At 43.5% G+C, this 11398-nt stretch overlaps 1 protein-coding gene across 3 annotated transcripts in view; it reads left to right on the top strand.

The window, feature by feature from the left end:
* eeig1a (estrogen-induced osteoclastogenesis regulator 1a) overlaps positions 1 to 10778 on the top strand; it is a 32138-nt gene extending 21360 nt beyond the window's left edge. For all 3 annotated transcript variants that reach the window (XM_083979220.1, XM_083979222.1, XM_083979221.1), the window contains 9 exons: positions 118 to 147; positions 2181 to 2297; positions 3722 to 3768; positions 4342 to 4493; positions 6443 to 6577; positions 7669 to 7864; positions 7962 to 8083; positions 8973 to 9042; positions 9184 to 10778. In XM_083979220.1, coding sequence (XP_083835346.1) covers positions 118 to 147; positions 2181 to 2297; positions 3722 to 3768; positions 4342 to 4493; positions 6443 to 6577; positions 7669 to 7864; positions 7962 to 8083; positions 8973 to 9042; positions 9184 to 9229 — 915 coding nt within the window. In that variant the 3' untranslated portion in view covers positions 9230 to 10778. The remainder of the gene's footprint in view (positions 1 to 117; positions 148 to 2180; positions 2298 to 3721; positions 3769 to 4341; positions 4494 to 6442; positions 6578 to 7668; positions 7865 to 7961; positions 8084 to 8972; positions 9043 to 9183) is intronic.
* Positions 10779 to 11398: the final 620 nt, after the last annotated feature.

Genomic DNA, 11398 nt, shown 5'->3' on the forward strand with positions numbered 1-11398 from the left:
TTGGTCTCCGTCGCTGCAGCAGCCCTGTAATTGGAGGCCTCTTGTCTTGATGTAAAGTTGGATCGGTTCGGTTGAATTCACTGCTGTTTTTATTTTTTTTTCTGTCTCTGCCTGCAGGAACTCAAAGGAGGGAAAGCGTATACGAAGGTAAGAGCTCTGGTGTCTTCGTGGTTTTCTCTCACCTCCTTTATAATAAACACAGCTGACGGTTACAGATGAGCTCGTGTCAGCGCCTGTGTGTGTGCGGAGCCTTAACGCCACGTTAACGTAAATATTAACATTTTTTCTCGGCATCAAACATAATAAATCACAAATCGCAATCTTCACGTTTGCACGGAAATCTGCAAAACATCCTGCCTCGTCGTCGCACCTCTCATCGTCGTCGTCACATGAGTCACGTCTTGTGAATGAAAGTCGTCAAGGTCAAACGGCTCACGGAGATGGACCATCCCTCCTCCTCCTCGCTCCAACAGGAACGGCTTCCTTTTTAAACGCCCGCTCTCCTTTTTAGATTTCCTTTCGGGGCTAAATTTACCTCGTTTCCCTCCTTAGAAGTCGGCTTCCTTTAAATACAACACCTAAGAAAACAAAACAGAAGCCCCCCCCCCCTTGCAGGAAAAAAAAAAAGAGTGTGTATGTGTCCTGGACAGGAACGTTTTTCTCCTGAGAGAGCAGCGCCGTTAATTTAAAATAACATCACACACGCAGCTCAGACAAAGGCGGTTTCCACTGGTCAGAAGCTGCGAGGTTTGTTTTTAGAGATAAAAGTCGTGTCGACGGGACTTTTATCAGCGTTATCTGGCTCCGCGTGGAAACCTCTGACCTGCACTTAGTAGGTCGCAGGTTTCAAACGGTGCCGCAGTAGAGGACACTGAGTTTAAGATAATAATAGTAAATGTTCAAAAGGAACACACTGAGTTATTTTTATATTTGGATTAAAGAAAAATCTATTATAATCAGAAATTAAAAGCAAAGATGAACTCTGTTTATATAGATCTGAAGGTGGTAATTTACAAGATGACATTGAATGTGGCACCGAGTTAAATTTAACACCTGTATTTTATTTTGAAAGGGAGAGTGAGAAAGCTTTCTCAGTATAAAATAAGTAATCAATAAATGTAATTAAACACAAGCTCATAATGCAAATAATCACAGTTTTCACAGTTGTAATTAAAAGTGAGCACAAAGCAGCGTTTCTTTTAAAAAAATAGATCAGTAGAGTATTTTTTCTCTTCCGTGCTCGACTCGTCGCTCTACTCGATCTTCCTCTCTGTTATTATTAATCATTTATCACAAGGCCTTTATCTAATCTCAGTCCGTCATTGAGGAAGTGCTCTTCATTTGCACCGACGTTGAAAAAGCATCTTTTAGCTTTTAGCTTTGTTCTTTATTTTATTTTATTCAGTTAGTGATAGGAGCTTTTTTTTTTAATTGCACGTGTTCATAGTTCCATGATTGCTAATGGACAGACAAACTGCTCTATTCAAATGTAACTTTATTTATTCTCCTCCTTCCTTCCTCTGCTCGTCCTCTTCTCCTTCTCCTCCGTCTACCTCTTCTTCTCCTCTTCCTCCCATTTTTCCTCCTTCTCCTATTTCTCATTGTCATCATCATTATACTTCTCCTCTTCTTTCCTCTGCTTGTCCTCTTCTCCTTCTACTCCTTTTTCTCCTCATCCTCTTCCCATTTTCCTCCTCCTCCTACTTCTTCTAATCCTTCTCCTACTACTTATCCTCCTCCCCATCATCATACTTCTTCTTCTTCACCTCCTCCTTCCTCTGCTTATCTCCTTTTTTTTCTCCTCCTCCTCCTTCTCCTCCTCTTCCTCCTTCTTCCTCCTTCCTCTGCTTCTCTCCTCCTCTTCCTCCTCCCTCTCCCTCCTCTCCCTCCTCCTCCTCCTCTTCCTCCTCCTCTCCCTCCCCTCCTCCTCCTCCTCCTCTCCCTCCTCTTCCTCCTCCCTCCTCCTCCTCCCCCTCCTCCTCCTCCTCCTCCTCCTCCTCCTCCTCCTCCTCCTCCTCCTCCTCCTCCTCCTCCTCCTCTCCCTCCTCCTCTCCCTCCCTCCCTTCCTCCTCCTCCTCCTCCTCCTCCTCCTCCTCTCCCTCCTCCTCCTCCTCCTCCTCCTCCTCTCCCTCCTCCTCCTCCTCCTCCTCCTCCTCCTCCTCCTCCTCCTCCTCCTCCAGCTGGGCTTCACAGACCTCAACATGGCGGAGTTTGCTGGCTCTGGCTCCACCGTGCGCTGCTGCCTGCTGGAAGGCTACGACACCAAGAACACGCGTCAGGACAACTCCATCCTGAAGGTGAATCTCTCACGTCACGCGACCGCGAGGAAAATTAAAGAAAAAGAAACAACTTTTACGAGCTCCGGTCGATCAATAACTCCCGAGACTCCTGATCTTTGACCTTTCCTCATTGATTGGTTATTGATTAATTGATTTGTTATCTGTCATTTTCCTGTTTAGAGCCTCTCAGTTTTGCTGATTTTTCCCTTTTTCCTCTACGTATGCGCGTGACGATAAATTGAGGCTTCGATCAATAAGGGAGAGCGTCGCCTGCATGGGACTCCTGAGATTTTATAGGAAAACGCTGATTGATTAACTGAACAATTGATCGAGAAAGTAATCAACCAGATTGACTGACCCAGCTGTGCAGCTCAGTGGGTTTAAAGGGATAGTTCACCCAAAATTCAGATTTCACTCATTATCTACTCACCCTCATGTCGACTAAGGGCTGGGAGAAGTTTCAGAGTCCTCTGTGGCTTCTCTGAGTTACAGTGGGTCTCCGTGCAGCACTGCATGTCCATATGACAGTAGCGAACGGAGCTTACTTTTCTTCGTCCACTAAGAAACACCAAAAAAATATCCAAATACCTCCATACTGCTCGTCTGTAATGTCCCTCTTGTATTGAAGCCCCAACATGAGAAATTGTTCCAGAAAAAATTAAATAAGTCTATGTTTTAAGCTTGTTTGTAGCAGAAGCTCCCAGTGTTGCTCTGCCGGAATCTCGTGCGATTTGCGGAGCCGTGAACTGGGTGTCGATGCAAATCACGCGAGATTTGGACGGACCAGGAAGAGCAGTGCTGGGAGCTTCCGCTACAAACAAGCTTGAAATATAGACTTATTTATTTTTTTCGGAACAATTTCTCATGTCGGGGCTTCAATACAAGAGGGACATTACAGACAAGCACTATGGAGGTATTTGGATGTTTTTTGGTGTGTCTTTTTGGACAAAGAAAAGTGAGCACCGTTCTCAACCATTATATGGACAAATACTGCTGCACGGAGACCCCCCGTAACTCAGAGAAGGCACGGAGGACTCTGAAACTTCTCCCAGCCCTTAGTCGACATGAGGGTGAGTAGACAATGAGTGAAATTTTAATTTTGGGTGAACTATCCCTTTAAAGCCTCTGTAGGTGAAGGAGTTCAGGGGCTCTGCAGCGCCTCCCAGAGGCCGCCAGCAAGAAGTCAATAGTTTATTGAGTTTAAGCTGCTGGTTTTGATTTAGTTGCTTTTAAATGAACTTATTTGACTTGATTTAACCACAACAACCTTTGATTATTTTTGTTTGTGTCAGATCAGAGGAGCGTGTGAACGTGTTTGGCTGTTTTTCCTCCTTCATCTGTTGTTCATATTTGACTTTGACCTGCTGCTCGAGGCTGTGTCATGTTCTTTTTCAAATGTTCATTTCTGCAACGGTGCTGAAGATGATTGTTGTCTCTTGAAGGTGATCATCGGGATGACCCTCCTGTCTGGAGACCCCTGTTTTAAAACGTGAGTACAGATGTAGAGGTTTTCTGATGCTGCCGTTTTATTCTTTAGCTTTTCCTGCTTCATCTTTTTAACACCTCATTCTCTTTTTTAAAACCTTACCTTTTGTTTTATACACATTAAACATTTTTTTGAAGTAAAAAATGTTGTTAAAATCAGAAAAATCTGCATTTTTACCACTAATCTTGATTTAAAATGTAAAATCTACAGATAAATTATATATATTTTGACTTTTTCTCTTATACTTTTTCTCTGATTTAACAAACCCACCTCCCTCTTTAATAATAACAACTGATGATATCTGGGGCTGATATATTATTTTTGGCAGACCAACAGCTCATGATGATATTTTCGCTCTGTTTCATGTGTTTTTTTTGTTCCTTCCCCCTTTTTTTTTTTATCAGGTTGTAAAACGTGTCCAGTCTTTGTTCTCTTCTGTCTTTTGTTGCCACGGTGACTCGCTTCAATAAAACAAGTGTGGCCTGACTGAGCCCTGTCCTCTGTTTTAATCTGTTTCCACACTGATAAGCCGAGTGTTGTTTGTTTTTCTTTTTTTGTGTGTGTGTGTGCTTGCAGGCCTCCGAGCACGGCCAAGTCCATCTCCATCCCGGGCCGAGAGCACACCCTGCAGCTGGACTGTAAGGGGGAGGGGACGGCCGAGCCCGGCCCGGCCGGAGGCGTCTCTCTGGGCCGCAGCGCCAAACCTCGACCCTCCATCATCAGCTCAGGTACAAAAAGGACAAACATACAAACATCTGATACGTGACGGACAGTGGCTGGAGGCTAATGCTCAGCTAACAGTACATACGTATGTGGATCACGTGGATATTGACATTAGAATAAACCAAACACAACTAGTCTAGAAGCTTTGAACTAAAGTGCCACAGGCCTGGTCCGTCACTTTATTGTGACCCCGGGAACACTTCCACTTCTGCAAGTGCGATATATGTAGAATTTAATCTTCACATTTAAAGGGGAACTATGCAGGTCCAGTCGATTTTCCGCTGTTTTGCTAATCCTCCTCTCGCCCATGTGCATTTGTTTACACCGAAGCCAGCGAAAAATCAATAAATGGGGCGGTGGATAATGTAACGTAACATAAACGATGTTAAGGCGCATGTGCTTGTGTAGTCTTAACTGTCATAAACAAAAGATTGCGGGTTACGGAGCGCGTTTGTGTGGTGGTGCGCAGACAAGAGAGCTGGGACACCGGTACTGGTAACTACACCAATGTTGCAAGGTTGGTTTTCAGCCGTGAGACGCCAGGTGTAGGCAGAGAGCCTCCGTTCACACTCGTAACAAGTCACAAGTCATGTAGCGAGTTAAACCATCACAATTACTCCGGAGCTTTTTGATTAAGGTAAAAATGTAGCATAGCCACGGGAGAAATCCTGCTTAGTTCCTCTTTAATTGTTAATTGTTGTTAAAGAGGAACTCTGCTGCATTTTTATCTTTATTAACAAGCTCCAGAGTCCTAGTTCTGGTTAAATCAATGACTTGTAACTAGTTCCAGGGAGAATGGAGGCTCCTCCGACCCGGTGTCCCAGCTCTCGTGTCTGCTGCACCGCCACACAAACGTAACGCGTTACGCCCGTAATCTCTTGTTTTTGACAGATAAGACTACACAGATATACACATGGTAACATGGTAGATGATAAATAACGTTATCGACCGCTCCATGGATTGATTTTTCACCGGCTTCATTGAAAACAAATGCACATGGAGGAGAGGAGGGTTAGAGACACAGGTGGAGAGACCGGCCTTACATACAGTAGTTCCCCTTTAAAGACCAATTAAAGTTATGCACAACATAACTTATAACATCTTATAGTTTATTTCTAAAGTCAATCTAAAGAATGCATTCAAAGAATAGATGTGTAATAATGTATTAGATACCGTACATTCATACAGAAGGATTTTGATTTGATTTGCTGCAGGATTCAGAGCCAACAGAGAGACACTGAGTCTAAAACTTAACGTCAGAGACTGAGAACAGATCAGATATCGACTTAAAGGCCAGAACGACTAAATTAAACCACTAAACTCTTCAACGTCCAGACAAAGCCTTTTAAAACAGTTTTCCTGTGTTTAGTGCTGATATGAAAAATAAATCCCAGTAAAGTCCTGAGACTGGACTCATTCAGCCAGATGTGTTTCATAACTTCAGCCAAAACTTCCTGGAACAAGTTCTATTAAAAAACACACACACACATTTTCCTCACATGGAAAATGAGCCGACAATGTTTTAGGTTTGTTCAGTTTGAATTAAAATGAAAAACGAAGCCTCTGTTTAGTTTTGTTTTTGTTCCAACTTGGAAAACAACTTGAAAGTCTGAGGTCGTTCACAGCAGCCGAACATCTGGTCCAGAGCAGCTTCTCCACGTGAGAGAACAAAGTGCAAATCCTGCAGCACGAGCCGCAGACACCCAGGACTTAGTCCGCTTTCAGTCCGAACAAGACTCAGTTCAGTGGGCCAGTTACTTATAAACTTCACAGCGTCTTTTACAAACTCCTCGTTTAGTATCTTAGTATAAATACATACGAGGTGGTGATTTCTAAGCTTCGTTGTTTTCTTCTTATGTATAGAGGAACGGCTCTTCGATTCTTCTGTATGTCCTAGAAACATAAAGAACTGACAATAAAAATCTTTGAATCTTCTCCTTCTTGTTGCCTTCAGGTCTCCTCGATGACTCAGAAGTGAACCAGAACCAGAACCAGAACCAGAACCTGAACCAGTCCGGCTGTGCTGAAGTCTTCCAGTCCGGTCACTCCCGTAACTCGAGCTACGCCAGTCAGCACAGCAAGATCTCAGGTACAGACTGAAAAACGGGGAATCAAACACTTGTTTTATTTCTGTTCAATCCTGATTCTAGAGCTGAATTAATCAGTACGTTTACATGATGCTGGAGAAAACCGAATCCGACTATAACTGGACAATAAGTGCATGTAAACACGTTAGTTCTCCAACTTTGATTAAGACACCCAGATGATGTTATTGTAATTTGACTTTCTCCAACATGTATACGCCGTAATCAGAGTTTAACTGGACAACGCATGTGCGCATGCTCCACACCCCCCGCGCTGGTGTAAAACCCCGGACCAAAAACATCCAAGAAAGCCGGTCGCAGAAGCTGTTGTTGTAGCATTACTGTGTTCTTGTCTGCCTCTCTAAATCACCATGACCACAAGGGACAGCGTGCACCTTGTCTGCACAATAAGTATGAACAAAGCTGTATCGTACATCTCGCTGTACATCTCGCTGTTGTTCGAAGATGCCGGTCTGCCGCCTGGCTAATAGGTCAACCGGAAAAAGGGGCCGTATTAACCCACTGAAACGACGCATCATCGCCACCTGGCGTTGAGGAAGAGGAGTTTTTCCATTTTCTCAGTTGCATGTAAACTGGGACAAGGACAGAAGTCCGATTAGACGCCAAAATCTAAATTTGAGCAAAGCTCGATTAAGTTGTGCATGTAAACGTTCTGAGTGTTCAGGTAATTGCTCATCAATACGCAATTATGATCAAACTGATCAGTCGTCTCAACCTTAGTGATGTTCAGACTTTATTTGTGTCTTCAAACTGTGTGGTTCTCAGTAATTTATACGGCCGTCATCCAAAGTCACTAAATCCTGATAAAAGACCCTCTGACCTTTAAAGGATAATTACCGACTTGTAATGACACCAAAGTTATCTGGGTGAGTAAATGATCGTATTTTATGCTAGAAATAAGGTCCAAATTGTAAAAAACGGTAATTATCCTTTAATAATAATAATACATTTTATTTGTAAAGCACATTTTAATAAAAAATCTCAAAGTGCTACAGGTAATCTGATAAAACAAGAGCAATCAAAGCAAAGTTAAAACAAGAAACAATAACTTTGACCTCTGACCTCCGTCCTTCAGGCTACAGCACCGAACACTCCTGCTCCTCCAGCCTGTCGGACCTCACCCATCGCAGGAACACCTCCACGGGCAGCAGCGCCTCCGGAGGCCTGGGCTTCGCCGGCGACGCCACCACAGAGGGCGACAAGGACGCTGGACGTCCTGAGAGGCCGCCCCGCCCGCCGCGGCCTGTGATGCCCCCCAGCAGGCTCCTCAGGTACAGACCGGCCTCAGCGCTATAGCAGACGGCTACGTTAGCATCGTAGCTCTGACCACATTCACATTATCTGTGTGTGTGTGTGTGTGTGTTTCAGGAGGAAGCAGGACTCGGTGGAGAGTCACCCCTCCTGGGTCAACGACACCCGCATGGACGCCGACGACATCGTGGAGAAGATTGTCCAGAGCCAGAACTTTGCAGACATCAACCACACTGAAGGTAGCGGAAGGAGAGAGAGAAGAGAAGATCACAGCTCGTAGATCAGACGCTGCAGCTTAGCGAGAACAAAACCAGAGCAGCAGGGAAAAAAAAGAGCTGAGACACAAATCCTGAAGGTTTTATACTCGCAAATAAATCTACAACAACATGTTGGAGCTGTTACAGATTAAAAAACAAGAAGGAGCTGGTTAGACACAGAATTTTTCCAGGTTTTATGTGTAAATTTACAAGAAAAAAACGTTGATTTTGCAACTTTAATTTTGAAAATTCAGAGTTTGTAAATCATACATTTATTTCTAGCTCATTTGGGGAAAAAACAAAACAACAAACTTTAAAGGGACAACGAGGAGTTTTGGAAAGCAAAGTGTTTTCACACTGCATTTCCCATGAGCCTCCGTGCACACGGTGAAATTCTTGGACCGGCGCAAGACGGACGAAAGCGAAAACATTTGCTAAAATGTTTTCATTCATCAAGAACGAAAGTCGGAGGTTGGAAGACGATCAGATACCGTCGTAGTTCCGAACATAAACGGCGATTCGGCGGCGTTATTCCCATGACCCGCCGGGCAGCGTCCAAGAAACTGAAACTAGGAAATGCTGGGCGAGTCGACCACTAAATAATAATATCAAAATAACTATAAAGACAAAACGATATATTTATCGAAAATGAACCCATTAACAAGTGGTAACGTAGATTAATCCACATTAATATGAGACTTTTTAATAACCAAAAGCAAACTCCTCGTTGTCCCTGTAATGGTCCTAATTCACATATTTATTTATATTATACTTATATATTATATTATACCTCCTTTTAGTTTAGTGTAACAACAGTTTGGTCCGACTCGTTATCTGAGCATCTTGCTAACAGTGCGTCTCCTCCTTTCAGACAGTAACCTGCGTCTGTTCGTGAGCAGAGATGGAACCACGGCGCTCAGCGGCATCAGGCTCGGAAACAGGTGAGATTCTCTGTTCCTCTATCGCTCCCTCCGTTCTGCTCTCTCCTCTTCTCCTTATTTTGAAGTTTGTTTTAAATCAATTTCCATGTAAAGATACCAGAATAAAGAAACGATCTAATGCCGTGTGTTCGATCTCTGCAGGGTGTCCGCAGGCGGCTACGAGCCCGTGGTGATCGAGAGCCACTAGAGGAGCGAGCCTGAACCCTCGTGGATTGTCGTTGTGGTTTTTCCTGGAGCTTCAGCTGGTCTGACGCCGTGAGGGGAAGAAGAAACCTCGTCAGTTTGCACTTTATGTGAAACGTTACGCATGGTGGCGGTGGCGGCGGCGGTGGTGGCGGCGCTCGCCTCCGCTCGGCTGTGTGTTGCTGTTTTTGTTGTTTTTATTGTTGTTGTTGTGATACTGACAGCAAAAAGCACCGATTGTGGTGCGTTCACTTGCTTCTCTGCTGCAGTAACAAAGCTTTTATTTACTTTAGTGTCATTTCAACACTAAATCCTCCACGTGTCCCCAGGTCACCGTCAGAGCCGAGGCCTCGCGCTAACGCTGAGCTAACGGCCACAAGGAGAGGAAACAGCTTGAAGTGACTTCGGTCTGATGTTTACAGCTGCTTCAGCTCGTGTGGAAAACATTCCCTCACTCACTCAGCTCTAGAAAACTGGTGTGTGTGTGTTTGACTAATCAAACTATTATTAAAGTTTCATACACACTGCTATTAATACTGTTAGCAACAGGAAGTTAGCGAAGCCACACCGGAGCTCCTTGACGCTGCACTGGCCTGGGGAAACATGGACGAGGATGGTTTTCATGTTTATGTTCAACTGTGGTAACAAACTGACTAATTCAATATAAATGTGATTTATTTCTGAGGCAGAATAAGAAGCTGACGCCAGAGCTTCACTCTGAGCTCAGCTGCTCTTTTTGTTGTTGTTGTTGTTGCTTCCAAGTCTCTGAAATGAAAAGAAGTTTAGTTTTTACCCCAGTTGTGATTTACGTTTCCACCTTTAAAACAAAAAAACAAAACAAAGTTGAGCAGTTCTGCTGCTCAGAATATAATAACTCTAAACTCCTGGTGCCGCTCAGGGCAGCAGCTCCAACACCGACTGTGATGGAGACTCTAAAAACCACTGAAGGACTCTGACTGAAGCTGCTGCTGCTTCCTGTGGACCGGGGAGCTGCAGTCGAGCCTCGTTGTCTTCACCTTGTGCCTCTAAAGTTTCTCCCCCATGACCCTAAAGCAACGGGAGCTGTGCTGGTGACGGCGAGGAGAGAAACAGCGTTTTTTTTTGTTTGTTTGTTTGTTTGTTTTAACTGTCAGGTTTAGGAAAATCCCACTTTTGCTATTATTGACTGATCAGTGAAGGAGTAAAATCACAGCGATGCAACCACAGACACACGGTGACATGTGGTCGGTTCAGTGTCACGAGGTCTGTGGTACAAACTGTTCTGGTTTGACTACACGAGGAGGGATTTCTGCAGGTTTCTGTAAGTCTTTGTCGCCCCCTGGTGGGGCAACAGTTGGCTTTTGTTTGGACTTTGTTTCTGTCTGATTGTTTACTGTGAGTCGGGGCAGAAGAAGAGACGCCACGGAGGCAGAGCAGACGGCAGAAGAAAAAGAAGAATGATGGTGTTGGAAACCAGCAGGCTGGTTGATGCTTCTTCTTCTTCTTGCAGGTTTGTTCTGTGTGAGGATTTCACCTCCTACAGAGCCTTCAAATCACATTTCTGTGTTTGTAAAGAAGTTAAAAAAAAAAAAAAAAAAAACTCACGCAGGTCGTTTTTAAATCTATAAATTCAGTGAAATACCTTTATACACATTCAACCTGCAACAAATACTTGGTTAATCAGTCATGGGAAAATAACCGGTGATTGGTTTTTCCATAGAGGAATTATATTAAAAAGAAAAAGCATTTTCCTTTTTTTTGAATCACTTCAATTGTTTTTTTGTTTTTTTTTCTCCTCCTTTCACCTGTTCATCACTCGTCTTTACTCGACTGTTTGGTTTATTAATCACATTGTTAGTTATTGTCACATTTGGGGATGAACCACTGATCGTCAAGGTCTGAGTTTGGGTTTACGTCACCGCAGCCTTTTGTTTCCCTTTAAAAAGCATTTATTTATACGTTTTGTTCCTCAGTCATTTTTTTTGTCTGGAGGTTTAGTTATAAGCTACGCACACGACTCACCTCCCTGAGCTTTTTTTTTTTTTGAATATCTTTTTTTTTTTTTTGTAATTTTTTAATCTGTTTGTTTAACAAATAATTCTATTGTAACAAAATTAGTTTAACCTAAATTTAATAGAGTTGAGTTGACTATGTTTTTCCAGTCACCAACGACAGTCTGTTTATGTTTTTCTTC

The sequence above is a fragment of the Trachurus trachurus genome (assembly GCF_905171665.1).
Source record: "Trachurus trachurus genome assembly, chromosome: 9".
NCBI classification, from domain to species: Eukaryota; Metazoa; Chordata; class Actinopteri; order Carangiformes; family Carangidae; genus Trachurus; species Trachurus trachurus.